Below are 12,283 nucleotides of genomic sequence, written 5' to 3'. Positions count from 1 at the left end.
CTCCAGTGGATGGATGGATGGATGGATATTTCCACACGTATACAATGTGACACTTCTTATGAATTAACTTCATACTAAGATAAGGAAAGATGTACAGCGTCCTAATTTGTAGTTACAGCTCTTTCCTTTTCAAACAGCACCTGTCCTGCTTGGTTATCTAGTATTGGAATGTATAATATAATGTAAAATCAGCAGCACTTACTGTTCATGTTTACCACACACAACCACAATTTGTGTTGCAGGTATGACATATTTCACTGTCACTGTCTCTATTAGACAGCATAAGATTCAGCAAGACAGCTTAAGCCTTCTTCGATCCCTCTTTGAGTGAGTGTTTAGATTCTTTGCAGAGGTGTTATAAGAACTGTGAACTTCTTGTGCTCAGGTATTTCAGAGATTTTTCCCAAGTGTTTGAAAAGACTTCTATAATTAAAATTCAGTCGGAGAAAACACCCTAGATGCATCTGTTATCAGCAACTCCAGGCCCTATTGCTAATCTGCCTCTCCCAAGCAAGATCCTAAAAAAAAAAAAAACGTGTGTGCACTCAGTTAAATAAGTACCTACATTCAGACCATCTGTTTGACATTTCCCTGTCTGGTTTTCCTGTCTTGTGTTTGGGCCATAAACAGTCTCTCAGTGAATACAGATTCTGACAAGCTCTGGTACTGTTCACTCTCACTGCTGCTTGTGATATTGCTGATTGTCTGATACAGTATCATTTGGTAGTGTTGGACTGCTCGGAGACTTACAATAGCTAAGTCGATAAAGTGGAAGCACTAAAGTGATGCTCCTTTAAACCTGATATCTGTATCTTATCCATAGGTCTGTTCCTTTGTACTATATGTCAGCTGGTACTGCTTAAACATACATATGCACTTTGAATCTACAGCATATGCACTCTGAAATGACATTGTGCGGGATGTTTTACTTCATAATCATGATGTGACTATCTTAATGGCCAGTCAGGGTGGAAACAGGCTACCTTGACAGTTTAAAAGGAAAAAATGAAAAGGTAGGCACTATGCTCAGAGGTCTGTGGTAACTCATGTCTCTTTGGTCCAGGTTCTCTTCTGGGAGGAAGGATTGGAGCAGAGTGAAGCAGACAGAGTGAGGGTTATCAACTGCACAGCTCTGCTCTCCGGCTTGAAGGGCAGCACACTTTATCTGATCTCAGTCAGAGCCCAGAACAGTGCTGGACTTGGACCCTGCAGCACACCTTTTAATATCACCACCAAGAAACCACGTGAGTCCACACACAAAACTGGGATCTATTTACTTTAACCGCTTTTTTCATGTTGACTCGAGGGTCTTTCTTTTTAAAAAAAAATACGTTTGAGTCTGTTTAATGGAGTTTAGACATGACATACTCGATATGTGCCCAATGATGATAATACTTACCTCAGTCTCAGCTGTTACTGTGTAATTACTCACACCAATAATATCACTATTATTATCCTTCTAATAGCAGGAATATTAAAACTGAGATCATATTAGGATAGTATTTCAACATGCTGTTAGGGGGCCATATTGAAATAAATATGTTTAAATATAAGCAAGTACTGTATTTATACTTAAACGTCATGCTTTTTACCTGTTCCATGAAACAAAAAAAAAATATTCTGATGAGTGCATCAGATTGATGTCAAATCACAAAGTTTTACAATCATTAATTGTAACATTTACCATCAGAGTTTGCAATATTGTATGGAAAAAATCTTAATAATCATTAAATACACAGTCAGATTTGTGAATATAAATTTAAGGGTTTGTGGTTCATCATAGAAAAACTTTTTCAATACTTTTTCAATACTTTTTAAGATTCAAAAAATATATTACCAACTTCATTGAGACCAGCTGGAGATCTTCCCAATATTATATTATGTCTGATATTTTATATCTGCTTTTTACCATAAGGGGCTTTTGAATACCTCTTTTATAAACCTAAACCCTACAATCAAAATGTATTTAAAGCATTGCATGAATGTAGATGCATTCCTTTCAAGAATTTAAACTTTTATTGTGATTTAAAGTAAATTAAATCACAATAAAAAGTGGTACTTGTTTACTCACTCATACCCATCCAGTCATATTCTCCCAAATAGTTGTGCAGCAAATCCATCTTTTCAGGAAGAAAGCCGTCTATACTGTCACATTTCTATGGTAACACCCCTACAGTTAATTACCAGACTACTGAAGCCTCCAGCTATTCCAGCTGTTTCTCACCTCAGGGTAACATTCACACATACACCTACATCACAGCTGCCTCTCTTACACTCTTTGATTTTCTTTTTCACAAGCACCAATTTACAAGTTACTTTTTTCTGATTATAAAGTCAAAAGTTTTGTACCTTTGTCTATTAAACTAAGCTAAAAACCCAAATGAAAGAATTAAGAATTTTGCTAAACTTGTTTCCTGTGTGATAGCTGAGTGAAAACAAAAGAGAGCCGTTAATAAATTAGAAATCACTATAGGCTGTAAGATTGGGTCGATTCTTTCAATAATACAATATCAATGTGTCCACAAGTCCTCCTGTTAGTGTAGTTCATTAAAAGATAACCTGATGAGCAGGCCCCTGTTCGGTGCAGGTTTCTATTCAAACATGTCTTTGAAGACAATAAAAGGCTCAGCTTCAAAGTATCTTCAGGTTCGAGCCTCTTAATTTCAAAAGCCCGTCCTTTCTTATTATCCCTTAAATATAGACAAACATGGAAAATGTTTATCAGTCGTAAAAACTTCATTTGATTATGGAACAACTGAAACTTTAATCTATTACATCCTCCACACTTTATAATGCACTTTTGTACCACACGGAAATTGTACATTTTCTCCATGACTGCTTTTATTAAAAGCACACTCAGAGTGGATCTTTCAGCTCCTTTACAGTCACACCTGTTTTAACTTCAAACATGTAACAGTTTGGACACATTGGGCTCTTGACTATCAGCATCTCTTCTATGTTCTTATACTGACTTTTCAGGGATTTGTAAGGCTGTTATCTCATGGCGTATATCAAAGGTGACGCAGGTGACAGAATGGCATCATGTGATGCCCCAGAATGAGACCATGTTGGTAAGAATAGTGTGGAGGACATACTGGTTAAACAAGTGTGTGCTGACAGGAAAGGTGAAAAGCTAACTCTTTGCTAAAAATTGCCTTGGTCAGAGGTGAGAAGTAACAAAGTAAGGTTACTGACAACTTTTTACTTTATCTTTGAACATATTTACACAAACATCTGTACTTTCTACTGCTTACATTTTCTAAAGAGCCTCCTTACTTTAGCTTTAACACATTTAAATAAGGTTCTTATTTCCCAGCTTTGTGCGCCTTCAAACATCGAATCAGTTTGAGCCTAAATAAAAAGAACAATGATACAAAAGATAATCCTGAGGGGAACAATGTTTTTTAATGTGGCAGGTAATTTCAAATGCAACGTTCCTATCAGCTCAACAAATAACAGCAAACACACAAACTGGTTGCATGCAGTCTGCCGCACAGTTTCTGCTAGCTAAAGGTACAGCAGCTATATTTCACAGGGAGAGAAAAGACTGTGCGGTGACTTTACTGAGAGATGAGGAAAGAAAGGAAGAAGAGAGGTTAGATTTAAAGGTAAGGACAACTCAGAGGCATTTGATAAACTGCAGATTTAAAGCTTACATTTAATGTCCTTGTTTGTTACATCAGATATTGGATCTGTATGGTGTGAAGTTTTTTTTAATTTATTTTGTTGTGAAACGTCTTGAAGAACAATGAGGTTAATACAAACTTTGTGTTATTTAGAGGTTGCATGAAAACAGGTTCGCTTTCTGTACCGTGGTGAATGTATAATAAAGCTGTGGTGTTCATGGCCACTGTTAGAAAAGTGTAAAAAGAGTGTACATTAATCAGAATTTAATCTGATAATGCCTATATTACTGCAGTGTATTCCACCTTTACACACACTTTCCACTGTCTAGTATAAAAACATTATATGCGGTATACTGTCAGTGTAGAGAACTGAAATCAGCCAACATAGCTGTGAAATACTGGGCTACATCCTGTTCAATTCAGCTGTGCAAATCCACAAAGACCAGTAAACCTCAGAGCAGCAGTAGCAGGTCAGCTGATCACAGCTGGTATACAAAGAAAATCTACTGGAGCTCTCAATAGAAACTAGTTCTTCTTCTTCTTCTCCCCATGCTGAGCCACTACAACTGATATTAGAGTTCCTCTACCTGCCAAATCCCACTTTAACCTCTGACTACATCAATGTTTCTGTTTAGGTGTGAAGGCAACTCGCCACTTCAATTTTTTTTTTTTTTTTTTGGCTGTGGGTCCTTAGATTTATTTCACTATGCTTAGGTGACAGTCAAAATACAGCAGCCACAGTTTTAGGGTTAAACACAACAAATATGATATATGACATATAAATGAGGTGAGCAAAATATTAAAAAAATAAATAAAATGAAACCAAAATAAACCCAATAAAATAAAATAACTGTAAATCTAAGTAACAATAGTAACTATTAACATAATAGATAGGAAAAAGAAATATTTCAAAACTCACAATGCAAAGCCGAACATAGGAAACAAATGAAATTGTACTTTGCACTCTGCACCATTTCTGCCTTCATAAATCAGTAGTTATCACAAATTATGATCCACCTACATTGCATGTAAGATTCTGAAAAGAGCCAATCTGCATAATCAGTATCCTTATACAGATTGCCATCTATATTAGGACACAGGACTGCACATGAGACTGCAAATGATTTCCTACACTGTGTTTATTTCTAATCAAGTAGTTTGATTTCCTGTGGATAGTCAAAGGTCATGCACCTTCATTTTTCTCTGGTTTGCTCTTGAAGGTTGACGACTATATGATGTAAAATGCATAATGGGCTACGTGCAGACTAGCTTAGAGAATACGATCACTGACACGCATTCATTTGTAAATCTTCTGTCTTTGTAATTACATGTCTTGCAGCACCAAGTCACCCTCCAGGGAGTATTGAATGGAAACTGACCAACTCTAAGATCTTTCTAAATTGGGAACATGTCAAAGCGATGGAGAATGAGTCCGAGGTGACAGGATACAAGGTGAGTTTGTCAGAATAACAGCAGAAAGTCCAGAACTGCGGAAACAAATAGAGCCTCAGCAGCTGTCATCTCAATAAATGGCTTTCTCATTGCAGTGGAAAGATAGACCTCAGCACTCCAGTGTTACATTATGGATTGGCCCTGTCTGGCCTTTCAAAATTAAAAGATCTGTTCCAGGTGATAAAATGAAAGGCGTCATGCCACAAAAGGAATGAAGTTTTTCTAAGCAGTAAAACGATGAATCATATTTGATCCACTTTGCATACTTTGTGTGGAAAAGCACACTGTTTGTGATTTATATATATACATACAAGACACACACAAAGGTAGTCCAACTCCTCTACCTCTAGGATAGTACATCATTATGTGCTATTGCTAGTTTTCTTGGCACAGTCTGAAGGAGACAGGCAGTTAGAGCAGGGCCATAGAAGGTCCTTAACCCATCACTATCATTGGTATCTCCTCCTTTTACAAGGGTGGCCTACACAATGACCTCCAAACAATCAGAAACTTTATGAAAGTGGGTTGAGGGCCTGATATCCTCCAGTGGGTCCTCTGCTTACCGTCCTCATGATGATGAGCTCTCTCAGACCTATGCAGCCTTATTGTTGCAAAACGTATTGAGGGCATTGGTTACAGAAGAATTCTAAGCTACTGCAGGTTGCAGTGAGCACTGTCGGGGTATTAATGTGGAAGTAGAAAGAACATCATTTCACCATATAGCAGTCATGACCAGATGCTGCTCGCCTGATTTCAGACAGAGGAGTTTGCATGTGTGGATTGGCTGGGTTATCATAGTCATCCAATGAGCTTGTCATGTCAGTAGCACCTTTGGAAACATTTTTACTTAGAAAACTGGTGACTTGTTCAATACTTATTTTACCCGCCGCACATACATAGTACATAGTCTTTAGCCAGCTCTTTTGCAGACACGACTCGAGTAAAGATTTCACAAAGACAATACTGTCAATATTTCTTGCATATTTTTCTTTTTTTAACTAAATTTGCAGTTTGGCTCTCTACACTGTGTTTCTTTCGGAGGACTAAATAAAACTTTCTGCTGCGTTTTAATGATGGTGAAGCTACACAAGTAAATGTGCAAAAATGACGTCTGAGGTGCTGTTCTCAAGTCCCTGAATCATCGAGCCAAATCATCCCTGTCATGCCGTGTGGCATTTTGAATTCATTACCTCCTAGAGATAGGATTGTATAACCAAGATGAAGCAACAGTATCGTGCGGCACTCTTGGATTTGAATGTGTTTTTTTACACACTAGTTTGATACGTTGAATGAAGTTACAAATTTTTCTGTTGATGAGTAAAAAAAGTTTAATATCTCACTGTTATGACTAAAGAATTGCATTTTGTCCTCCAGGTTGTGTATCGCCAGAACTGGCATGAGAGGACAACTGTACTGGAAACCAATAAGACCAGTTTGGAACTGCAAATCCCCTCTGGAGAGGACTACCTCATTGAGATCAAAGCTCTGACCGAAGGGGGCGATGGCACCAGCAGCGGTCCCATCCGCATACCAAAGATGTCCAGTAAGTTCCATACACTCCACAGCATGCAAATGATTGGAGCTGGAATTAGGCAGAGAAGCAGTGGGATGGGTGCACCGTGTGTAACTAATCCCCTGTGTGACTGATGTTGTTTATCAGCTTTACTGTAGCTTGAACAAGGCTTTCAGAATACACATATAAATTGTAAGTAGACTGTGCCATGCAACCAAGAGGAAGAGACACAAAATGTACACAGATATCTCACCCAAGAACGTTGGGCTTTTTAGCTCTTGGGGCTTTTTTTGTTTTGTTTTTTCAGAGCTACTTACCGTAGCTCAACATTTTGGCAAATATACTGACAATGATGAGTAGTTGATGGTGTGATAGATCTCCATTGATAGGGTAAACAGCACTTTATTTGTGATATTAAACATCTCATTAAGTCTAAAAACTGTTGGCAGCTGTGGTGTGATCACATTGTAGTCTCAATGAAAATATCAACTAGCAGACTCTGGCACGATTAAGACCCCGGAATGTAATCAGGTAAAGCTGACGTACTGCTTTGATTTCCTGCTTCAGACAGAATAAAGAGTTTAAAAGGCTGAAGCTTAGATCTGTTTAATGGTCAAAATAAATGTGTTAGTGATTATAATCATGTAATCTGTTTTGTTCTAACTAATTTTGCAATTTGGAATATTATCTGCAATTAGCAAAGACATGTAGATCAAACCTCATATCCTCTTTCAGTTTCACATTTCTGTCTTTAGAGTGAGTGGAAACATAAATGTAAGACAAACTGTAGAAAGAGCTATAAAAGCCATCTTTTAAAACACAGCTGTCTCTTAATCAATGCCAACAAGAGAAAATATGAAGCATGTTTTCATCTTTTTCAGATGAATCATGAAAACATAAAGCACAGTCGCTGTTTAGGTGTAGCTGATGGGTCACGTCAGTTCAAGATCTGATCATTGGGCTAAGCATTGGCGTTACCTGGGAAACAGACGAGGAGAAATGTAAACAAGCTGACTTTGCCAGAAATAATTATGACTTTATTTAACCTTTTGTTTATTATATAGTTCAGCAAATGTACACACACACACACACTCACACACACACACACACACACACATATATATGTTGACCTTTTTACATTTGTAAATGTCTGATTCAACTAAATTGGTGTTCTTTAAATAAAAATCAAATGTTTTCCATGTAAATCTAAAGAGATGGGATAAGGGGGGGAAAACTAAATGTGTTATGAGAGTAGGTAAGCTAGGCAGGTAGAATGAAAATCTGAAATTAAACATCTTGTCTGTCGGGAGTATCTGCAGCTTCTGATCTTCAGTTGTCAGTCACTCTGACTCGTGCCTCTGCTTCTTTCTGTGTAAATCATCAGCAGGAAACCTAATTAAACAACTATTCTGTTATGACAATTTCTCAACTAAAGCAGACTTTGTCTTTGTAAATTTTCCTAAAAACAAAGCGACTCAAAATAAAATTCAAGGTTACAATAGCTCTAAAAACACCCATTGGCATATTTAACATTATATGGATATGGTTTCATGGAATTTAATACGATAAGTGCAAAAACTCTAAATGAAGAGTACAGTTTAAAAGAGGTACAGCAGTGCATAAGTGCAAAGGAAGCTACGAGATAGCCTGTGCCAGGAAAGCTATAGCCATTTAAATTCTAAAGTGAAGAGGTGCTTCATTCATTTTTTTCCCCAGAGAAGCTGGAGAAACACAATATCAGAGTGTTATCTGTGCAGCGTCTACAGAGCTGGAGTCAAACGTTATTTAGCTTAGATCAGCCCAGTGAATACGAGAAATAAAACCAGGTAGCCTTACTGTACAAAGATCAAAAATCCAACCAGTCCCTCTAAAGGTAATGATACACATATTTCATCTCACTCTCAAAAATAAAGCAAATTATTATCGTTACTTTAAAACAGTTAACAAATTATTTTTTTGGCTGAGAAAGATCCTCTTAAGTTATCCTCTTGAGAGGTGTAAAGGAAGGCAACTGAACTTCCTGGTTCATTCCAAGGAGAAAACACCAAACACTGGTTGAACAACACAGCATATGCAGTGAGGAGTGCTCAGACGTAGGAGAAACCAAACAGCCACTCCACAAACACTTGGTACAGCATAGGAGAGCCACCTGAGCAGCATAAGATCCAGCTGTACACCTGCATTTAAAGGAGAAAGAATACTCTTTTGAGGATGCCAGTGTTCACACTGGTGTGGATGTGAACACTAGCAAAGAAGACAGATGGTTTGAGAGAAGTAAAGCAGGTCATCTATGCCCACTATGAATGTCCACTGTTGAACAGAGGTGTTGGTTTATGACACTAGCGATCAGCCACCTATCTTGAGATCCCTTCACAGGTGTTTCAACCTCCATTCATACTTTGCTTCTGGTACCCTCAATAACTCACATAATGATGGGGTGGGGCAAAGTCTCGCTAAGGTTTCACCTGTCGCCCCAGTGACAGGAATGATCCGTGGCTTTTTTTTTTCTTGGTTCATTTAATGACTCATATGATCAATCCCCCTTGAAGTGGACCCTCAGGTCCACTTCAAGGGGGACAGCCCCAGTAGGGGTTTATTACCTTGGACTCTCCACCAGTTGTTCTATAACTCAAAAAGCCTCTTGGATGAGGGGCAAAATGAGGGCCTCTGAATATATAAGGAGAAATGCCATTCACAATCACTTTTAAGTGCTTTTAAGAATGCCTCTCTGTTATATTCTGGACTTCAGCAAATTTTCACCACTCAGATTTCTACATGCATGCACTTTACAACTGCTTTGATGTTTTGCAAAACCTTTGCACCAATTAGACTTTCCAGTATTCTCAGTTTGTCTTAACTTTACTCTCTGCAAATACCTCTCAAAGCTATGTAAGGAAACTATAATTTATTGATCAGTTTCTGATGTACAAATTGCAAAAAAAACCAATGCAGTATTTTGCCCCAAATCCTTATCTAGCGAACCTCTCAGCTGTGAAAAGGAAACCTGGGCTAAGTGCAGCCACACACACCTAGGGGTGCAACCTGGCCAGTCAACCAGTGAAATTTGCCCCCGTAGTGATGCTGGCGACTGCTGACTGTGATCGATCAGCAGTTTCATGTAAACGTAGCAGAGCTTTTATAATAAGCTTAATCATTTAGATTACACACAACTGTCTATTTTCATTGTTACTAAACCTCAGTCATTCAAAGAACAGACACAGTTTGACATCTTTAAGTCGAAAGATTAAGAGAGATAAACAACATCAGCTTTTTGCATGTTAATATAGATGTTCTGAAATTTTAGGAAACAAAAAACGGCACTTTGAATGATCAGGACACGTTAGAAACACTGTGAACCAAACAACGAATGTGTTACGAAGCTAAACATACATCATAATGTAAGCACTTCTCCTCTACTCAGTGCTGTCATTTTTCCATGTCTAAACTCCAAAACTCAAAAAAGACACAGAAGTTATGTCTTGAATCTCTTTGCTAACATTATACTTTGTGTTCCTTTCTTTATAGGTCTCAACTCAAAAGGATTTGTGTTTCCAGTTTCAATTCATTTTCCCGCCCTCGTGATATTTTCTATGTTCATTTTGTAGCTTCTAATGCCTTTATAATCAGCTCTAGACAAAAGAATGAAAACAGTGTAAGATGGTCTTTTATCTTATTCCATCAGATTTATGGAATAAGCAGCGGAAGTAGAAGTTTTCCAAAGCTGAATGATGAAACCATTCTGACAGGTTGTCAAATGCCCCACAGAATCTGTGGCCGGACCGCTACTCACAGGCAACAGCACAATTACAAAACATTTTCATCTGACAATTTTCAGGACCACTGCAACCCTCCAGGATGCATGCATTTGATAAACATGGGAAGATGAGTTTCTTATCGTGCACTGAGAATTGAACAGCGCAGGTCCGTGTCCCAGTTTCCCCATTCGACTCTACATTTCCACTTTTTTTTGCCCTAGCTTCTAAGAACAGATAAAAGGCACGAGTGTCACCTTTTTAACATGCAGCTTTAAAACAGTCATTCACATTCCTTTATTTACTTTGTTAAGTGTTGTTTTAAAGCATGCACAAATATAGTAGTGCTATAGGTTTATCCAAAAAAACAGCTACTGGTACACTGTGTCGGTGTCCACGTCAGTAAGTCAAAGTAACAAGCAACAATGATACAAGTCATTGGTATGTGTGTTTCATTGATCAGCATTTTCAGTGTATCTCCAAATAAAAATGCCTATGCATTTAAATAACTGATGGTAAGGAAATTTAAAGAAAGTACATCTAAATTAACACCAATAGTAACCTTTTTTTTAATAAGATAAGATAAGATAAGATAACCTTTATTAGTCCCACACGTGGGAAATTTGTTTTGTCACAGCAGGAAGTGGACAGTGCAAAAGTTATGAGGCAAAAATTAGAATACAATAAGAATAAATACAGTACACAACTGTACAGAATAGAATAAAATAAAATACTATATACAGTAGAATAAAATAAAATAAATATACAATAAGATAAAAATAGAATACAAATACAAATACTATATACAACTGAGTAAAAATACAACGATGACAGAAAGGATTATTGCACTTAGTATATAATATACTATTCTATACTGTTATATATTCTTTCAGATTCTTCAGTTAGAATTTCTCCTGCTTGTTTGCTTTAATGGTGCAGGTGTCTCCTCTTTCTGCATGAACCACCCCAAGGTAAACATGTGCACAGCAAACAGCAAACAAGATCTTTTGATTTAGATTCTGATTTACTGATATTGAATTTGACAGTTATTTGGCATGTGCATTTATTTTGTGGGATGGGCAAAAAATGTTTCTACACACATAAGTGAACGATGCCCAGCGTCCTTTTTTCCCCCACTCAGCTGCTGAGTGCATTACCCACAATGCACTTTGAACACCGAACATTCTCTGAGTGATTCTTGTGGGTTATGCTGTCGTAGCCTTGAGTTGCTAGGCGCACGCAGACGAGAGGCAGGCTCCAGAGATCGAGTAGACTCAATTCTTTCTAGCTCGATACCCAGCTTCACTTGAAACTGTTTATAAGATTTAGTACAGCTCGCTCTGGAGCCACAAAAGGCTTTGTGCACCTGTTTTCACATATGTAAAAAAAAAAAAAAAAAAAAAAAAAAAAAATATATATATATATATATATATATATATATATATATATATATATATGTTCTTGAAATCTACCAGTTTGGATTCTCTAATAAAAGTCATAAAAATCTAGCAGTTTTTTTCGTTTTGTTTTTATTCCCCTGCTTTGGGAAATTAATCACTACACCTGGGCACGTTTGATAAATGTAACAGCTCACTTTTAGAACAACTGCATTTCATCCACTGGCTGTGTTCTAGTTCAAGTTAGGCTTGCTATTGTGCAACAGCGCCTCAGCGGCATTGTTTGCTTACACACCTGAGTGGAACAGAGTCATTGTTACTGTTAATAATTACCAGCTGGGCCTTTTCCCACTATGACAAATGAAAGCGTCCACTGTGAGAAACGCTGCTCTGTAAGCAGAAGCTCTGCCTGACTGTTAGACACACACACAGACATAATTACATTACACCAGATAATGGCTAATGTGACCCAAAAAGGGGGTATTTAGCAGAAAAGAGAGGCCAGTTATTTGCTCATCTGTACAGCAGTTGGACTGTTGAAGA

The 12,283-nt window shown here is 37.6% G+C and overlaps 1 protein-coding gene across 1 annotated transcript in view; it reads left to right on the top strand.

The window, feature by feature from the left end:
• The window catches only part of cntn6 (contactin 6), a 152,927-nt gene extending 141,224 nt beyond the window's left edge, over positions 1-11,703 (top strand). Inside the window, exons 22-25 of the mRNA XM_080892139.1 lie at positions 1,064-1,244; positions 4,966-5,078; positions 6,453-6,621; positions 10,117-11,703. Coding sequence (XP_080748265.1) covers positions 1,064-1,244; positions 4,966-5,078; positions 6,453-6,621; positions 10,117-10,196 — 543 coding nt within the window. The 3' untranslated portion in view covers positions 10,197-11,703. The remainder of the gene's footprint in view (positions 1-1,063; positions 1,245-4,965; positions 5,079-6,452; positions 6,622-10,116) is intronic.
• Positions 11,704-12,283: the final 580 nt, after the last annotated feature.

Source organism: Rhamphochromis sp. 'chilingali', assembly GCF_963969265.1.
Source record: "Rhamphochromis sp. 'chilingali' genome assembly, chromosome: 9".
Classification (NCBI taxonomy): Eukaryota; Metazoa; Chordata; class Actinopteri; order Cichliformes; family Cichlidae; genus Rhamphochromis; species Rhamphochromis sp. 'chilingali'.
This window is presented reverse-complemented; position numbering and strand designations above follow the sequence as displayed.